The sequence below is a fragment of the Natrix helvetica genome (assembly GCF_964273705.1).
Source record: "Natrix helvetica genome assembly, chromosome: 1".
Lineage (NCBI taxonomy): Eukaryota > Metazoa > Chordata > Lepidosauria > Squamata > Natricidae > Natrix > Natrix helvetica.
This window is the reverse complement of record NC_138548.1, coordinates 343227607-343240866: the sequence shown is the minus strand read 5'-3', so window position 1 is coordinate 343240866 and position 13260 is coordinate 343227607. Positions and strand designations below refer to the sequence as shown.

The window sequence follows — 13260 nt, the reverse complement described above, 5'->3', positions numbered from 1 at the left end:
ATGCCTCCCAGTCACAGCCCTCCAGGTTCAGGGCAAAACGTCCTTGACTCTCGGAGAAAGGAATGTTATTTTGACTATATCTATCCTACTCCGTGTATATTCCCCTCTCCCAGTTTCCCACAGTATTATATGTGGCAGGTGTGAAGGCCCAATGCAAAATATGGCTTCCAGGCCTGACAGCATCTTCTTGAATTTGGGAGATTATATGCAACATTCCAGAGGTGATTCTTTCAAGCAAACCTGTAAAATAGGTCAACTTTATTGCCTCCACCACATCTTCCTGCTGAATCCAAAGTACAAAATGAACTCATGAACTAAATTCAATTATTTGTCTTTACCACCTTCTGTAAAAATCAAACAAATAAACAACCCTCCTCCAGTCTTGCTTATAGCTTTAAGATTCCCTGGAATTCTATTCCAGCCAAATACTAACAGGTCAGATTCAATTTAAGTATTACCCAGAGTTAGGTATGATAACTGACATGTGTATAGTTTAACTAAAAGATGAATTTCTGAGTGGTTTCCAGTCTTTTAAATACAGTACTACATTTCATTAGATCAACCATAATCAAGCCATTATTGTGGGTAAAAGCAAAGTCATCAATGACAATAAAAAGAGCATAATTATAACTGATAGGTTTCCCCTACCTAGCTCATTAAATAAAATGCTACAGGCAAGACATCTTTGATTTAAAAAAAAAGCAGGTATCATGCAGGGGGATGGAATTAAAATAACATCTTTAGTTCTGAATATGTGTCAATTTAAAGATAAAGAATAAAAAGGTGTTTTGCTGAATTATAACCTTGTCCAACCCCAACCAGCTCAGCCAACAATGGGAGACTCTATATGTTGATTCAGCATGACTCTCCACTCTGGATTAAATTAGCATGTCGCATCACTTGAACATTCATCCTGAATGTATTGCAGCTAAACAGCCATTATTATTGTTATTGTTATGCAACAAAACATCAGATTTTTTAAACTGACTCCCTCCTTCTATGCCAGTGTTTCTCAACCTTGACAACTTGAAGATGTCCGGACTTCAACTCCCAGAATTCCCCAGCCAGCGAATGCTGGCTGGGGAATTCTGGGAGTTGAAGTACGGACATCTTCAAGTTGCCAAGGTTGAGAAGCATTGTTCTATGCTAAAGAATAACTAAGGTTTTGTACCAGATACTGTATGTTTCAAAAGGCTTGTACTGTAAACATCAGCTAACAACTGTAAAGTAAAATTGGCTTCCAAGTATTGGCAAAATATAGTCTAGGCCAGTGGTAGTCAACCTGGTCCCTACCGCCCACTAGTGGGCGTTCCAGCTTTCATGGTGGGCGGTAGGGGTTTGCTTGTAACTCTGCTTTATAAATTTTATAAAGTAAAGTTACTTCCCTACTTTATAAATCACCATTACTGTGGAAGCGGTGGGCGGTTAGAAATTTTTACTACTAACAGAGGTACAAAAGTGGGCAGTAGGTATAAAAAGGTTGACTACCCCTGGTCTAGGCAATATTTAAGGGTGGATTCAGTGCCATCATTTTTCCCCTACTGAAATGAGCTGAAGTACTTTCTTTGCAGTTGACTGTTGTGCGGTTAGGTCCCTGTGTACAGTAGTGGGATTGTCTTTGGACCAGAGGTGTTCTTTTGGCTTGTGTCATATCCCCCGACCAGACAAGGCCATCCTTTCTTAACCTTGTTCTCTACTGACTCTCTAAATAGATTCTACTATCTCTAGATAGATTCTACTATCCTCTACAACATGGCCATATTAGCTGGGAGGGCTGGGAATTCTAATTGTATAATACATGGAAGCTACTAGATTTGGGAAAACTGGAATACTATACTCCATCTATCATGATGTGCAGCCAACTGGGATTTCCATGAAGATTGATACAGTTCCCCAGTCTTCAGCAGGAAGCCCTCTGGGTTAGTTGGTACCAGAAACCCCTTTTTAAATGAAAATCAGAGAAGTAACACTCAGAACCTTCCATTGTACATGCAAAAATGTTCATGACTGATTTACCTATGAAAATAAAACAAAACATTTGGATGGAATGACATCTCATGGACTACAGTTTGCAAAAACATTCGTAATAAATTAAGATATTACAAGGCTTGCCATTACCGTATTTTGACAGGAGAGTAACAATCCTTACATGGTTCAGCCTTTAAGGCAAAAAAATTGCAATAGATTACAAGTCTGCTTCTATCAAGAAAATAAAACTTGATTTTTAACTCCTCACAATGTAGATTTGCTGAATTATAACTGTTGCCCTCCCACTCCCTGACTAAGCTTCCAGTACCTTAGAGATTTTGAACAAATGTTCCTCCTCCCCGCTTCCCCCCCATATCTAAAAATGTAGCAAATAAAAAGTATCAGATCTGATTGTCTACTTGACTGAGAATAGAACAGAATAGAATAGGAATCTATTCCTCCATTTATAACCCGGTCAAAACAGATCCCTATCCTCTTTCCTTTTCCCTTTACACACACTGATCCTCCAGTTAATTCTCCAGTTTAATTATCTTCCAAAAGCATTTTCTTCTTCACCAAGGATCTGTGGCACCGTTCCCTTCAACTCTTTTTCTTTCCTCCCTCCAAAGGCTGTCTCTAAGTCAGGGAGAAAGTTCCAGCATTTAATCAAGCCCGGCTTGCGAAGGACCTGAAGTCCCCACTTCGGTCGGTCAAAGAAAAAGCTCCAGTGCTCCCAGCATCCGCCGAAAACAGACCTCCAAGGCGACGCTGGCCCAGCGGCTCGCTCTCTTCACCGAGTCAGGATATTCCTCAGCAGAGGGGGAAGAGGGAGCGACTTCCTCTTGGCTTGCCTATCTGAAATCGAGAGGCCCCTGGCTGCCAACACAATTTTTCAACGTCGGAATATTTTATTTATTTCTGTTCTCTTTGGCCATGGGGAGGAGAGCAAGATTGTCGGCGAGGAAAACAAGCATCAACAACCTTTTTTGCCACGTTAAAGGCAGAGAGAGACGGTCGAAAGCCCCGCAGAAGCTGAGATCCCGCGGATCGAACACCCTCTCGTGGTAGCTCGGCACAGAAAGAGCTTGGCAAGGGTCCGGATGAAGAGCCAGAAAGGACGAGCAAGAAGTGGAAGCGTGTGTAATGCATTCATGCTGGTTTGCAGTACTTTGGCAGAATAGAATATTTTATTATTAAAATAAAATAAATAAAAAAAACAACCCCAAACATACTAAGGGACTTTTTTTATTCGTGTTTATTTTTAATTTTACAAAAAGACTCTTCTAAGCATTAATCTTCTTTTCCTCTGGCCATCCTTTCAGGTTTTATAAAGGTCTATTTTATTTGTATTCTTTTGACTGCCAAACGATTATCTGTTTGATGTTCCACTATTGCATCATAGTTAGAGCTGCCTTAATTTTATTGTGAGTTTTGTATAGTCCCTCAGATTCAATTAATAATTCTTTTTATTTATTTAATTTTTTAAAAAAAATATTTATTAAATTTGCATGCCATCCATCTGCCCCGGACTTTTAATTTTGGACTTTTATATTGCACTTAGTTTTAAGCGCAATATAAATATCAATTATCATCATACAAATACTAAAATGAATTTGATAATAATTACACTGATTATGTTAATGTTAATAAATTATATCATTTCCCCCATCTCCGGAAAAAGAATGAGTTTTAAATGACATGGGGGGGGGGAATTAAAAGTATTGGTGAGGAAACAGGATTACAAATATAAGACTCCAAATTTGGAGGGTGGGATAGTTAATATGGAATCTCTATGGTCACCCTATATTTTTCTGATAAGGAACTGTAATGTCCAGGAAACACACGGGATATGGGAAAAAGAGGGTCGCTTAAGTCCAACGATATCCAAGTTAGGACCACTCAGAGCGGCAGCCGCTTTGCTTCACAACAAGTAGCCAACCTGTCCCTGGCCGTGCTTCAAGAGCAGAAACAAAAGGGTCATCAATTTCCCCTCTCCCCTATATTTTCCCTTGCTCGGCCTTCTCTACCCTCATCAAGTTTTCACAGGAACAGACAATATTGTACAGCTATTCTGCCATTTAACTCCGAAAATGGATTTTAGCCAGAATGTAGTTTTCACTCAGGTCAGGTGCTTTCACCTTCCCTCTACCTTAGCAACAGAAGCAGCAGGGGGTGGGGTGAGGTGTATTTGATGAGGGAAAGAGTTGCCTACCGCCATCTAGCGCAGTGGTTCTCAACCTTCCCAATGCCGCAACCCTTTAATACAGTTCTTCATGTTGTGGTGACCCCCAACCATAAAATTGGTGTCTCGGTTCCTAAGACCATCGAAAATATGTGTTTTCCGATGGTCTTAGGCGACCCCTGTGAAAGGGTCATTCGACCCCCAAAGGGGTCCCGACCCACAGGTTGAGAACCACTGATCTAGCGGGTTCAGCCCAGGCGCGAATGGATTGAGCCCAAGCCTTGAAGATTGGTGTACTGTATTATTCTCAGCTGCCAGCTTGGATTTTTCTCCCCCTTGGAGGGAAAAGAATTGGCAGCCGCCCTGATTTTTCATGAGGAATTATTGATTTGCTGCATCTGCGGTTAGGCGGCCTCCTGAGCTAAGTCCTCACAACATCGGAGGACTGGTCTTGAGAAATAAACCAGATAGTATTCGCTCTAGATGTGAGGTACTCCCAGAGCATGGAAATGGCCCTCAGGTTTTGCTGCTGGTGTGCCTTTTTTCACTCGCCCTGCGACTGTAGTCACTTTTCTCCTCAACTGAAGCCATTTGGACCATTTCATGCAGCCATTTTATCAGGTTTTGGGGACAGATTAATAGCGTTTGATATCTTTTTGGAATGTTTCATATCTTCTTTGTGGGACAGCTTTATAATGTTGGCTTTTATCTTTATTATGGTTAAATATTAAATATTGTTACTATAGTGACAAGTTCGAAAACAAATCCACACAGAAAGAAATTAAAGGCTGAAAGTGAATGCAATCTGAAGTATTTGGATTCTACGGTATACCTTTCTGCAATTTTCCTACAAAGGGAATTGTATTCCACAGAAGCCTATGCTAGTTTCAATCTGTTGCTCTTTTAGAGTAACTGTATGCTGTGTGATCATCTCTCCATGACCAAACACAATTGCCACTTTAGAATCTGACAAATTTTATACTAATTTATGTACTTGGAATATTTTCAATCACCATTCTTGAAAACTGTGATACTTTCATCAGTTATAAATAAACCTGTTTAAAATACATTCCATCTCTGTCAATGCTTTTCCAAAGACTCTGTAGAGGATCTGTACTTATATATGTTCATATATATATTCCCAGATGCTAAATTGGCAAATCCTGTTACTCTTTGATTCAGAAATTGTCTGTGAACCCATTTAAAAATTTTAAAATTAATTTTTTCCTGGCCTAATCTCTTTTAAATAAACTGTATACAGTTTTCATAGTGTAAGACGCACCTTTTTCCCACAAAAAAAAAGGGTGAAAATCTGGGTGCATCTTATACACTGAATACAGCATTTTTGGCCTCCCAAAACTTCACCCCCTTCACCTAAATGGCCGTTCATAGCCTTTAGGAGGCTTCCAGAATGCTCCTGGGGGCTGTTTTTCGCTCGTTTTTGCCTCCCCAGCCCCTAAGAGCACTCTACAAGCCTCCTAAAGGCTATGCATGCCCATTTTTTGACCAAAAAATGTCCCCTTTCGCGAAAAACGGGCCATTTTTGGGATGTCTGAAATTGCAAAAACTTTTTTTTTTAAATTTGCCTCTTCAAAATCTTGGTGCTTATTATACTCAGGTGCGTCTTATACTCCGAAAAATACAGTAATGATTCCCATTCTGCCTTCCTGAGCTTGGATGATTGGAGCTGTATCCTAAAACATCTGAAAGCAACAAGCTGGAAAATCTCAAGAGTAGGATCCAACATAGTATGGCAAGGACATCTTGATGGGCAATGGAAGAGAATTAGGAAAGGAGGAGACAAAGGGAAGCGGGGCATGGAGAAGGAGAAAGGGACAGATCTTGCTGGACAACTATCCAGTAAAGGCACTAATTTATTTCTGAGTTGGAGTTGAAGACTTTTTTTTTTTTACAAAAATTGTTTATTAGTGTCAGAATCTACCTACAGTATATTTTTCCTACTCCCTATCCTACTCATCCTGGGTTGTCATGGCATAATAGATTTGGATTTCTAACATTCCGAGGATTCAGTCAAGAACACAGCAGCTGGATTGTAGAGGGGCTTTAAAGCAATAAGAAAGGATGCCATTTTTTAGCCAAGCAACACTTTTCTACAGGACACATAGAAAAGCAAATTATAATTTTCCATTTCCCAAACTCTTATTACCACAATCAACCATTTCTTAGCTTGAAGGTCTGGAGTTTAATGGGAGAATATTTCAGGGCCCAGTTGTGATTCTGACTACCTCCAAGAGCGGAAAAAGTGTGTTGACCTTCAGAGAAGGAAATCTAATGTCAGGTAACACTTTCCACCCTCTGCAAAAACCTTTGGGGTCCCTATAGCTCTTACGTGTCTGGAGAAGACCACAAAAGAGATGCACACTGGCAGCAGAGTTAACATCCATCCCTTGTCTCCCATTGGTCCAGGAAGGGGCTATCATGAAAGAGAAAGTCAAGGAAATTTATGAACCACAATTCCCTTTCTCTCCTCCTCCGCCCCGCCCCTGAAAGTTAGAGGCCAGTTGGTGTTGGATGAGCAATTCTGTTGCCTTCAATCCTTCTTGTCTTTATGGATTACTTTGGCCTGCAGATTACTGGATTGTAGGCCAAAAGTATAGCCATGAGCTACATCCAGACCATGAGGATTATTTTTGTGATGAATTGGGGCCAATCCTTCTCCTTTCCCCTGTTCTGAATGCTTTGAGGGCTCAGGAGATGAAGAGGCAAAATGAAAACCTTAAGGCCTACGTTGGCTTAAGTTGCCAATTTCATCCCATAAAACTGGTCAACTCTCCCAGCTTTCCTTTTTTGTAGCTTGGGCCAGTGCTTGATCCACCCTCACCTACCGAGTTTTCTGACGACTGTGAAGTTTCTGGTGAGCAATAAGAGGCGATTTTTGACTGAAGCTCCTTCCACACTTGGAGCAAACGTACGGTTTCTCTCCCGTATGGGTCCTAATATGTTGGGTCAGGATGGAGCTCACCCGAAAACTCCGTTCACATTTGGGGCACTTGTAAGGTTTCTCTCCTGTGTGGATTCTCTGGTGTTTACTAAGAGTGGAGAGAATGGTGAAGCCCTTCCCACACTCAGGGCACTGAAAAGGCCTTTCCCCTGTGTGAATCCTCTGGTGGACACTGAGGTGGGAGCTGCGATTAAAACTTTTCCCACATTCCAGGCACAAAAAGGGCTTTTCAGCTGTGTGGACACGCTGGTGCTCAATAAGGCTCGAGCTCACCGTAAAACTTTTTCCACAGTCAGGACATTCATAAGGTTTCTCCCCTGTGTGGCTTCTCTGGTGAGTGACAAAATTGGAGCTTTGACTAAAACTTTTCCCGCACTTGCCACACACGTAAGGTTTCTCCCCCGTGTGAACACTGTAGTGCTTGATGAGATCTGCTTTGTAACTGAAACTTTTGTCGCAGTCTGGACATTTGTAAGGCTTTTCTTCCATGTGGATTTTTCGATGTCTACTGAGAGTTGAGCTGGCCCCATATCTTTTACCACATTCGGAGCATTTGTAAGGTTTTTCGCCAGTGTGGATCCTTTGATGGGTACTGAAGTTCTTACTGTGAGTGAAACATTTGCCACATTCCGGGCACGTATACAGTTTATCTGTGGGGCAGACTTGCTGAGTTTCGGAATGATCTGTCTTGGCCAAAAGGTTTTCTCCAAGATTGGGGCATCTCAAGCGTTTTTCTCCCATTGGGGGATCCCTTGTGAATTTCTTCACCAATCCTTATGTAATTCTAAGTACCAAAAATGAGTAACAAGCCACTTTCCTCTACATTGGATTTTTTCAGAATCAGTAAAAAATGGCTTTGTTTTCCAAAGAATAATAAGGTGATGTTTTGGCTGGAATGATCAAAGTATTTCTTTCATTAAAGGTCATTACATCTTCTCTTGCCTCTTTAGACGTTGCCAGAAAGGGGCAAGATGAAAACATGCCTTCCTCTGTGATTTCCTGCCAAGCTAGAGAATTCAGATAAAGGACTTTATTGGCAAAAATTCAGAAAGTCAATTTAGTTTAAAATACATTGCCACATTCCCTTAGTTCCTGTATTTATTTAGGCAATCAGGTTTAGTCCTGTCGGCTTCATCCATCAAGGCCCACACCAAGGAATTGAGGGAATTACATCCAAAATATATAGTTTGTATTAGGGCAGTGATGGCTATTCTTTTTGTCACCTTGTGACGAAAGCAGTGCATGCGCAATACCCATACCCATAATGCAATGCGTGTGGGACCCCCCTCCCCCCTGTGTATGCACACGCCCTGTTTTGGGCCTAGCAGGCCTCCTGGGACCAAAAATGAGCTGCTGGGGAGGTTGCCCTCCCCCCCTGTGCCCCCCCCGCGCATGCGTAGCAGAGCCCCCAAATCAGCTGGCCAGCGGGATGCGTGTGGGCATGCATGTGGAGATGAGTTGGGGAGACGGCTTGCGTGCCTGCAGAGAGGCCTCCGCATGCCACGTGTGCCATTGGTTCGCCATCACGGTATTAGGGCATGTTTATCCCTGCTCTACCCAATTGTGAATAAACCAGTGTATAGGTATAGATTAATATTTTCTTTGAAACAAATTTAACTTCCAATGACTATAAGGACATATTCCAGGAAATTTAATCTCCAGATACCAATCATGGATTTTATTTGTTCAATATTCAGGTCATATCTTAACATTACTCTCTCTTTAACCTCTCAATTTTTTCCTATAAACCTATTACAAGTAGTCCTTGACTTACAACGGTTCATTTAGTGACCATTCCAAGTTACAACAGCACTGAAAAAGTGACTTTTATGACCATTTTTCACACTTATAACAATTGCAGCATCCCAATGGTCATGTTATCAAAAGCCAGACACTTGGCAACTGACTCATATTTATGACGGCTGCAGTGTTCCAGAATCACGTGATCCCCTTTTGTGACCTTTGACAAGCAAAGTCAACGGGGAAGCCAGATTCACTTAACAACCATGTTACTGACTACTGTTAAGCGATTCACTTAACAACTGTAGCAAGAAAAAATGTACAATGGGGCAAAACTTACTTAACACATGTCTCAGCAAAGAGGAATTTTGGGCTCAATTGTGGTCGTAAGTCAAGGACTACCTGTCCTAGCATACCTTCATTTTACTCAACTACCTATCTGCCACCTTCATCTTACTCAGCTACCTAGAATTAAGAGCAGATTTAAAGTGATCAAAAACAAAATCTTGTATTAAATGAAACGCAGACATCCAGAGGAGAGAACCCCTGACCTACATCTCAACACTGTTCACCCTCCATAGAGCTAAATTCGATTGGTGACAATCCTACAGAAACGAAATCTCTCAGTTGTGCCACAATACACAGTACTTCCTAACATTTGTTTCTAGGTCTGTGGATCCTCAAGAGCAGAGACTACCAGTCGATGCTAGAGTTGCTGTGTAAAATTATCTGCTTCAACCCTAGCTATAACACATATGAGTCTCCTCAATACCACCACTTGCTGACCATACAAAAATAGAATTGATTTTTAATTGGATCACAAAGACTTTTGGCCATCTGGAAAAGATATTAAGTGAAGTGGAGAGGGGGGGAAAAAGGGAGGGGGGAATCACTGTTAGTTCTAGTTTCCCTCATTCTTGGGATCTTGCAAAAAACCCCAAAAAACTCCTGAATATAAAATATGCTCATCATCCTATTTCTTTCTGTAAAGGTAAAGGTTCCCCTTGCATATATGTGCTAGTCATTCTACATCTCCATTAAAAGCCGAAGAGCCAGCGCTGTCCCAAGACGTCTCCATGGTCATGTGGCTGGCATGACTAAACGCCGAAGGTGCACGGAACGCTGTTACCTTCCCACCAAAGGTGGTTCCTATTTTTCTACTTGCATTTTTACATGCTTTCGAACTGCTCGGTTGGCAGAAACTGGGACAAGTAATGGCAGCTCACTCTGTTACACGGTACTAGGGATTTGAACCGCTGAACCGCTGACCTTTCTTATCGACAAACTCAGCGTCTTAACCACTGAGCCACCACATCCCTAGTTTTTTTCTGTAGAACCATCTAAAATGACAATTTTCTAAGGAAATTGGAAGAAATACTTTTAATGTGTATGGAGGCATACTGTATCATGGATGTAATAAAGAATACTGTATTAACTAATGCATAATTGTACAAGTAGTCCTAATTAGTGACCTACCTTACATGCCGGTTGTGAAAAGTACATGGGACTGGCAACTGCCTAGAATGGAATTCTGCCCTGGAATTCTGAAAACAATAAATAACAGGAAAATCACAATTTCTGAAGACTCTTTAGAGCAAGATTTCTCCGTTAGTATAAAGCAAGTACAGCAGAGAAATGTGGGGATAATTTTAGGTTGTTTCTTTTTTAAATCATGGGCAAGCATTCCAATAAAGAATTTAAAGGAAATTAGAACCATTCTAACATCCACATTATAACAAATTAATCAACCACATACGTAACACGCCCATATCTTTTGTGGGATTTGTCATCTCTTTTATGCTTGTATAAATATAGGCTGTATGTGTAAATATGCATGCATTAACTTTTTGTCTGTATGCATTATTCCATTAACGTGGGTCAATCGTCTCTAACCCTAATGCTGGAAGGTGAGGGGGAGTCCCACTAAGGGCACCCTATTTAATATAATACAATACAGTAGTAGAGTTGGAAGGGACCTTGGAGGTCTTCTAGTCCAACCCCCTGTCTAGGCAGGAAACCCTATACCGTTCCAGACAAATGGCTATCCAACATTTGTACCAAAGGTGCTTTTTTCAAAAGGTAGCTGGACTTCCTTGTTTTTACCATGAAGATGTTTCATTTCTCATCCAAGAACTGAAGAAGCTTCTTGGATGAGAAGCAAAACATCTTCAAGGAAAAAGACAAGAAAGTCTGGTTGCCTTCTGAAAAAGCACCCTTGGGACCACCATCACCTGGATGACTGAGAATTTCCATAGACATTTACCCGATTTGTACTTATACAAAGTAAGTTGTCCTCTGTTGACTATAACTGAGATCAGCATTTCTCTTGCAAGCACGGCAGCTGCTGGCTGGGAGGGTGGCAAATGGTGATCACATGACCCAAGGATGCTACAACTATCATAAATACATGCCAGCTGCCAAGCACCCAGATTTTGATTATATGACCATTGTAAGTGTGAAGACCGATTGTGCCATTGAAACTTCAAATGATCACTAAATGAGACAGCAGAGGTGGCGCAGTGGTTAGAGCGCTGAACTACCTCAGGCTACTTCAGCTGACTGCTAGCTGCAGTTCAGCAGTTTGAATCTCAATGGCTCAAGGTTGACTCAGCCTTCCATCCTTCCGAGGTGGGTAAAATGAGGACCCACCTCGGAAGGATGGAAGGGGGCAATACGCTGACTCTGTAAACCGCTTAAAGAGCGCTGTAAAAGCACTGTGAAGTGGTATATAAGTCTAAGTGTTATTGCTGTTGCTAAGTGAATGGTTGTAAGTCGAGGACTCTCTGAGAGTCCTCTCTGAGAGTCCTCTCTGAGGACTCTAGAGAAGCTCTACCAACTTCAAAAAAATAGCTGTCTTATGAGCAAGGTTGTGCATATTCACTCCTTATTCCTAGGATAATGCTTCCCAGTTGGCCTTAACCCCATTCTGTAACACCACAATAATGTGGCATCAATAGCATGCATGGGACTTAGTGGCCGTGTTGACACAATCTACTAACTTTGCTATTGAATTAACCCATTTTCTGGATTTACAAAATGAATTAAACATGTGAATTGGTTTGGTCCAATAAATCTCCTCCAATCAAACTTGACGCCTGGTGATCTCTTCCACACAACTATCTGGACAATGATGTGAAAGTGAACTTCACTTTCTTCATTTTTTAACTTTCATATCTAGCCAACACTTCTGGGAATTCCCTAGAGGTTCCCCCACCCATTCAGATATCAGCCACACAGTCAAGCTGGGTGCCACGGTGAACTAACCTTGGTTAACACAATAAAGTTTGAACAAATGGTGCAAATTTGCAAAGCACAACGAAGAATGTTCTTTCTGCGCCAACTTAGAAAGCTTAAACTGCCCAAGGAGCTGCTGATTCTGTTCTACAGAGGAATCATTGAGTCTGTCATCTGCACCTCCATAACTATCTGGTTCGATTCTGCAACCCAACAAGACAGACACAGACTTCAACGGATAATTAGAACGGCAGAAAAAAACAATTACTGCCAACCTGAGGACCATTGAGGACCTTTTATACTGCACAAGTCAAAGAGGGCTGTGAAAATATTTACAGACCCCTCACATCCTGGATATAAACTATTTCAGCTTCTACCCTCAAAACAACACTATAGAGCAATGCACATCAGAACAACTAGACACAAGGACAGTTTTTTCCTGAACGCCATCACTCTGCTAAATAAATAATTCCCTCAACACTGTCAAGCTATTTACTCTGCATTACTAATTATTATTAGTCTCATCGTTCCTATCACTCTCACTTATGACTGCAGGACGGTAACTTTGTTGCTTGCATCCTCACGATTTACATTGATTGTTTCCTAATATGACTTGATTGCTTATTTGTACCCTATGACTATCATTAAGTGCTGTACCTTATGATTCTTGACGAATGTATCTTGTCTTTTCATGTACACCGAGAGCATATGCACCTAAGACAAATTCCTTGTGTGTCCAGTCACACTTGGCCAATAAAGAATTCTATTCTATTCTATTCTATTCTAAAATGCATTTGCTAGATTTTTTTTTCTTCACCGCGTTTGCACATGCTGTGTCACATCGTCCTTAAGAAAATGACAGTACATTTAATTGTTAAGCAGAGAGCACTGACTGAAGGGCCATATCTCCAGATAGCTAAAGTTTTATTTTTGCAACGTCTAAGGCAGATTTAAACAATATAAATGCAGTACATTTGGACGGCATCGGCTTGGAGGAAATTGCTCCTCGGGTGCGGGATGGTGGGAAGTTATTTCTTCCAACCTCCCCATTTGCACGCCAACGGCCTCGCTTGCGCTGACCCACACATTCCTTGCTCCTAGAAAGCCTTGCGTTTGGGAACGCGGGAAAGGCGAGCAATCGCCTTTCGCCTGGATCTTACCAGCTGCCGAGTGC

At 41.4% G+C, this 13260-nt stretch overlaps 2 protein-coding genes across 2 annotated transcripts in view; one reads left to right on the top strand and one right to left on the bottom strand.

Annotated features, from left to right (window-relative positions):
• The window catches only part of LOC309383644 (uncharacterized protein), a 26378-nt gene extending 23664 nt beyond the window's left edge, over positions 1–2714 (top strand). The window contains exon 3 of the mRNA XM_081936437.1: positions 2598–2714. Coding sequence (XP_081792563.1) covers positions 2598–2634 — 37 coding nt within the window. The 3' untranslated portion in view covers positions 2635–2714. The remainder of the gene's footprint in view (positions 1–2597) is intronic.
• Positions 1–13260, bottom strand: part of LOC309383645 (uncharacterized protein) — a 15848-nt gene extending 2588 nt beyond the window's left edge. Inside the window, exon 1 of the mRNA XM_081936438.1 lies at positions 13247–13260. The gene's annotated coding sequence lies outside the window, so the exon portion shown is untranslated. The remainder of the gene's footprint in view (positions 1–13246) is intronic.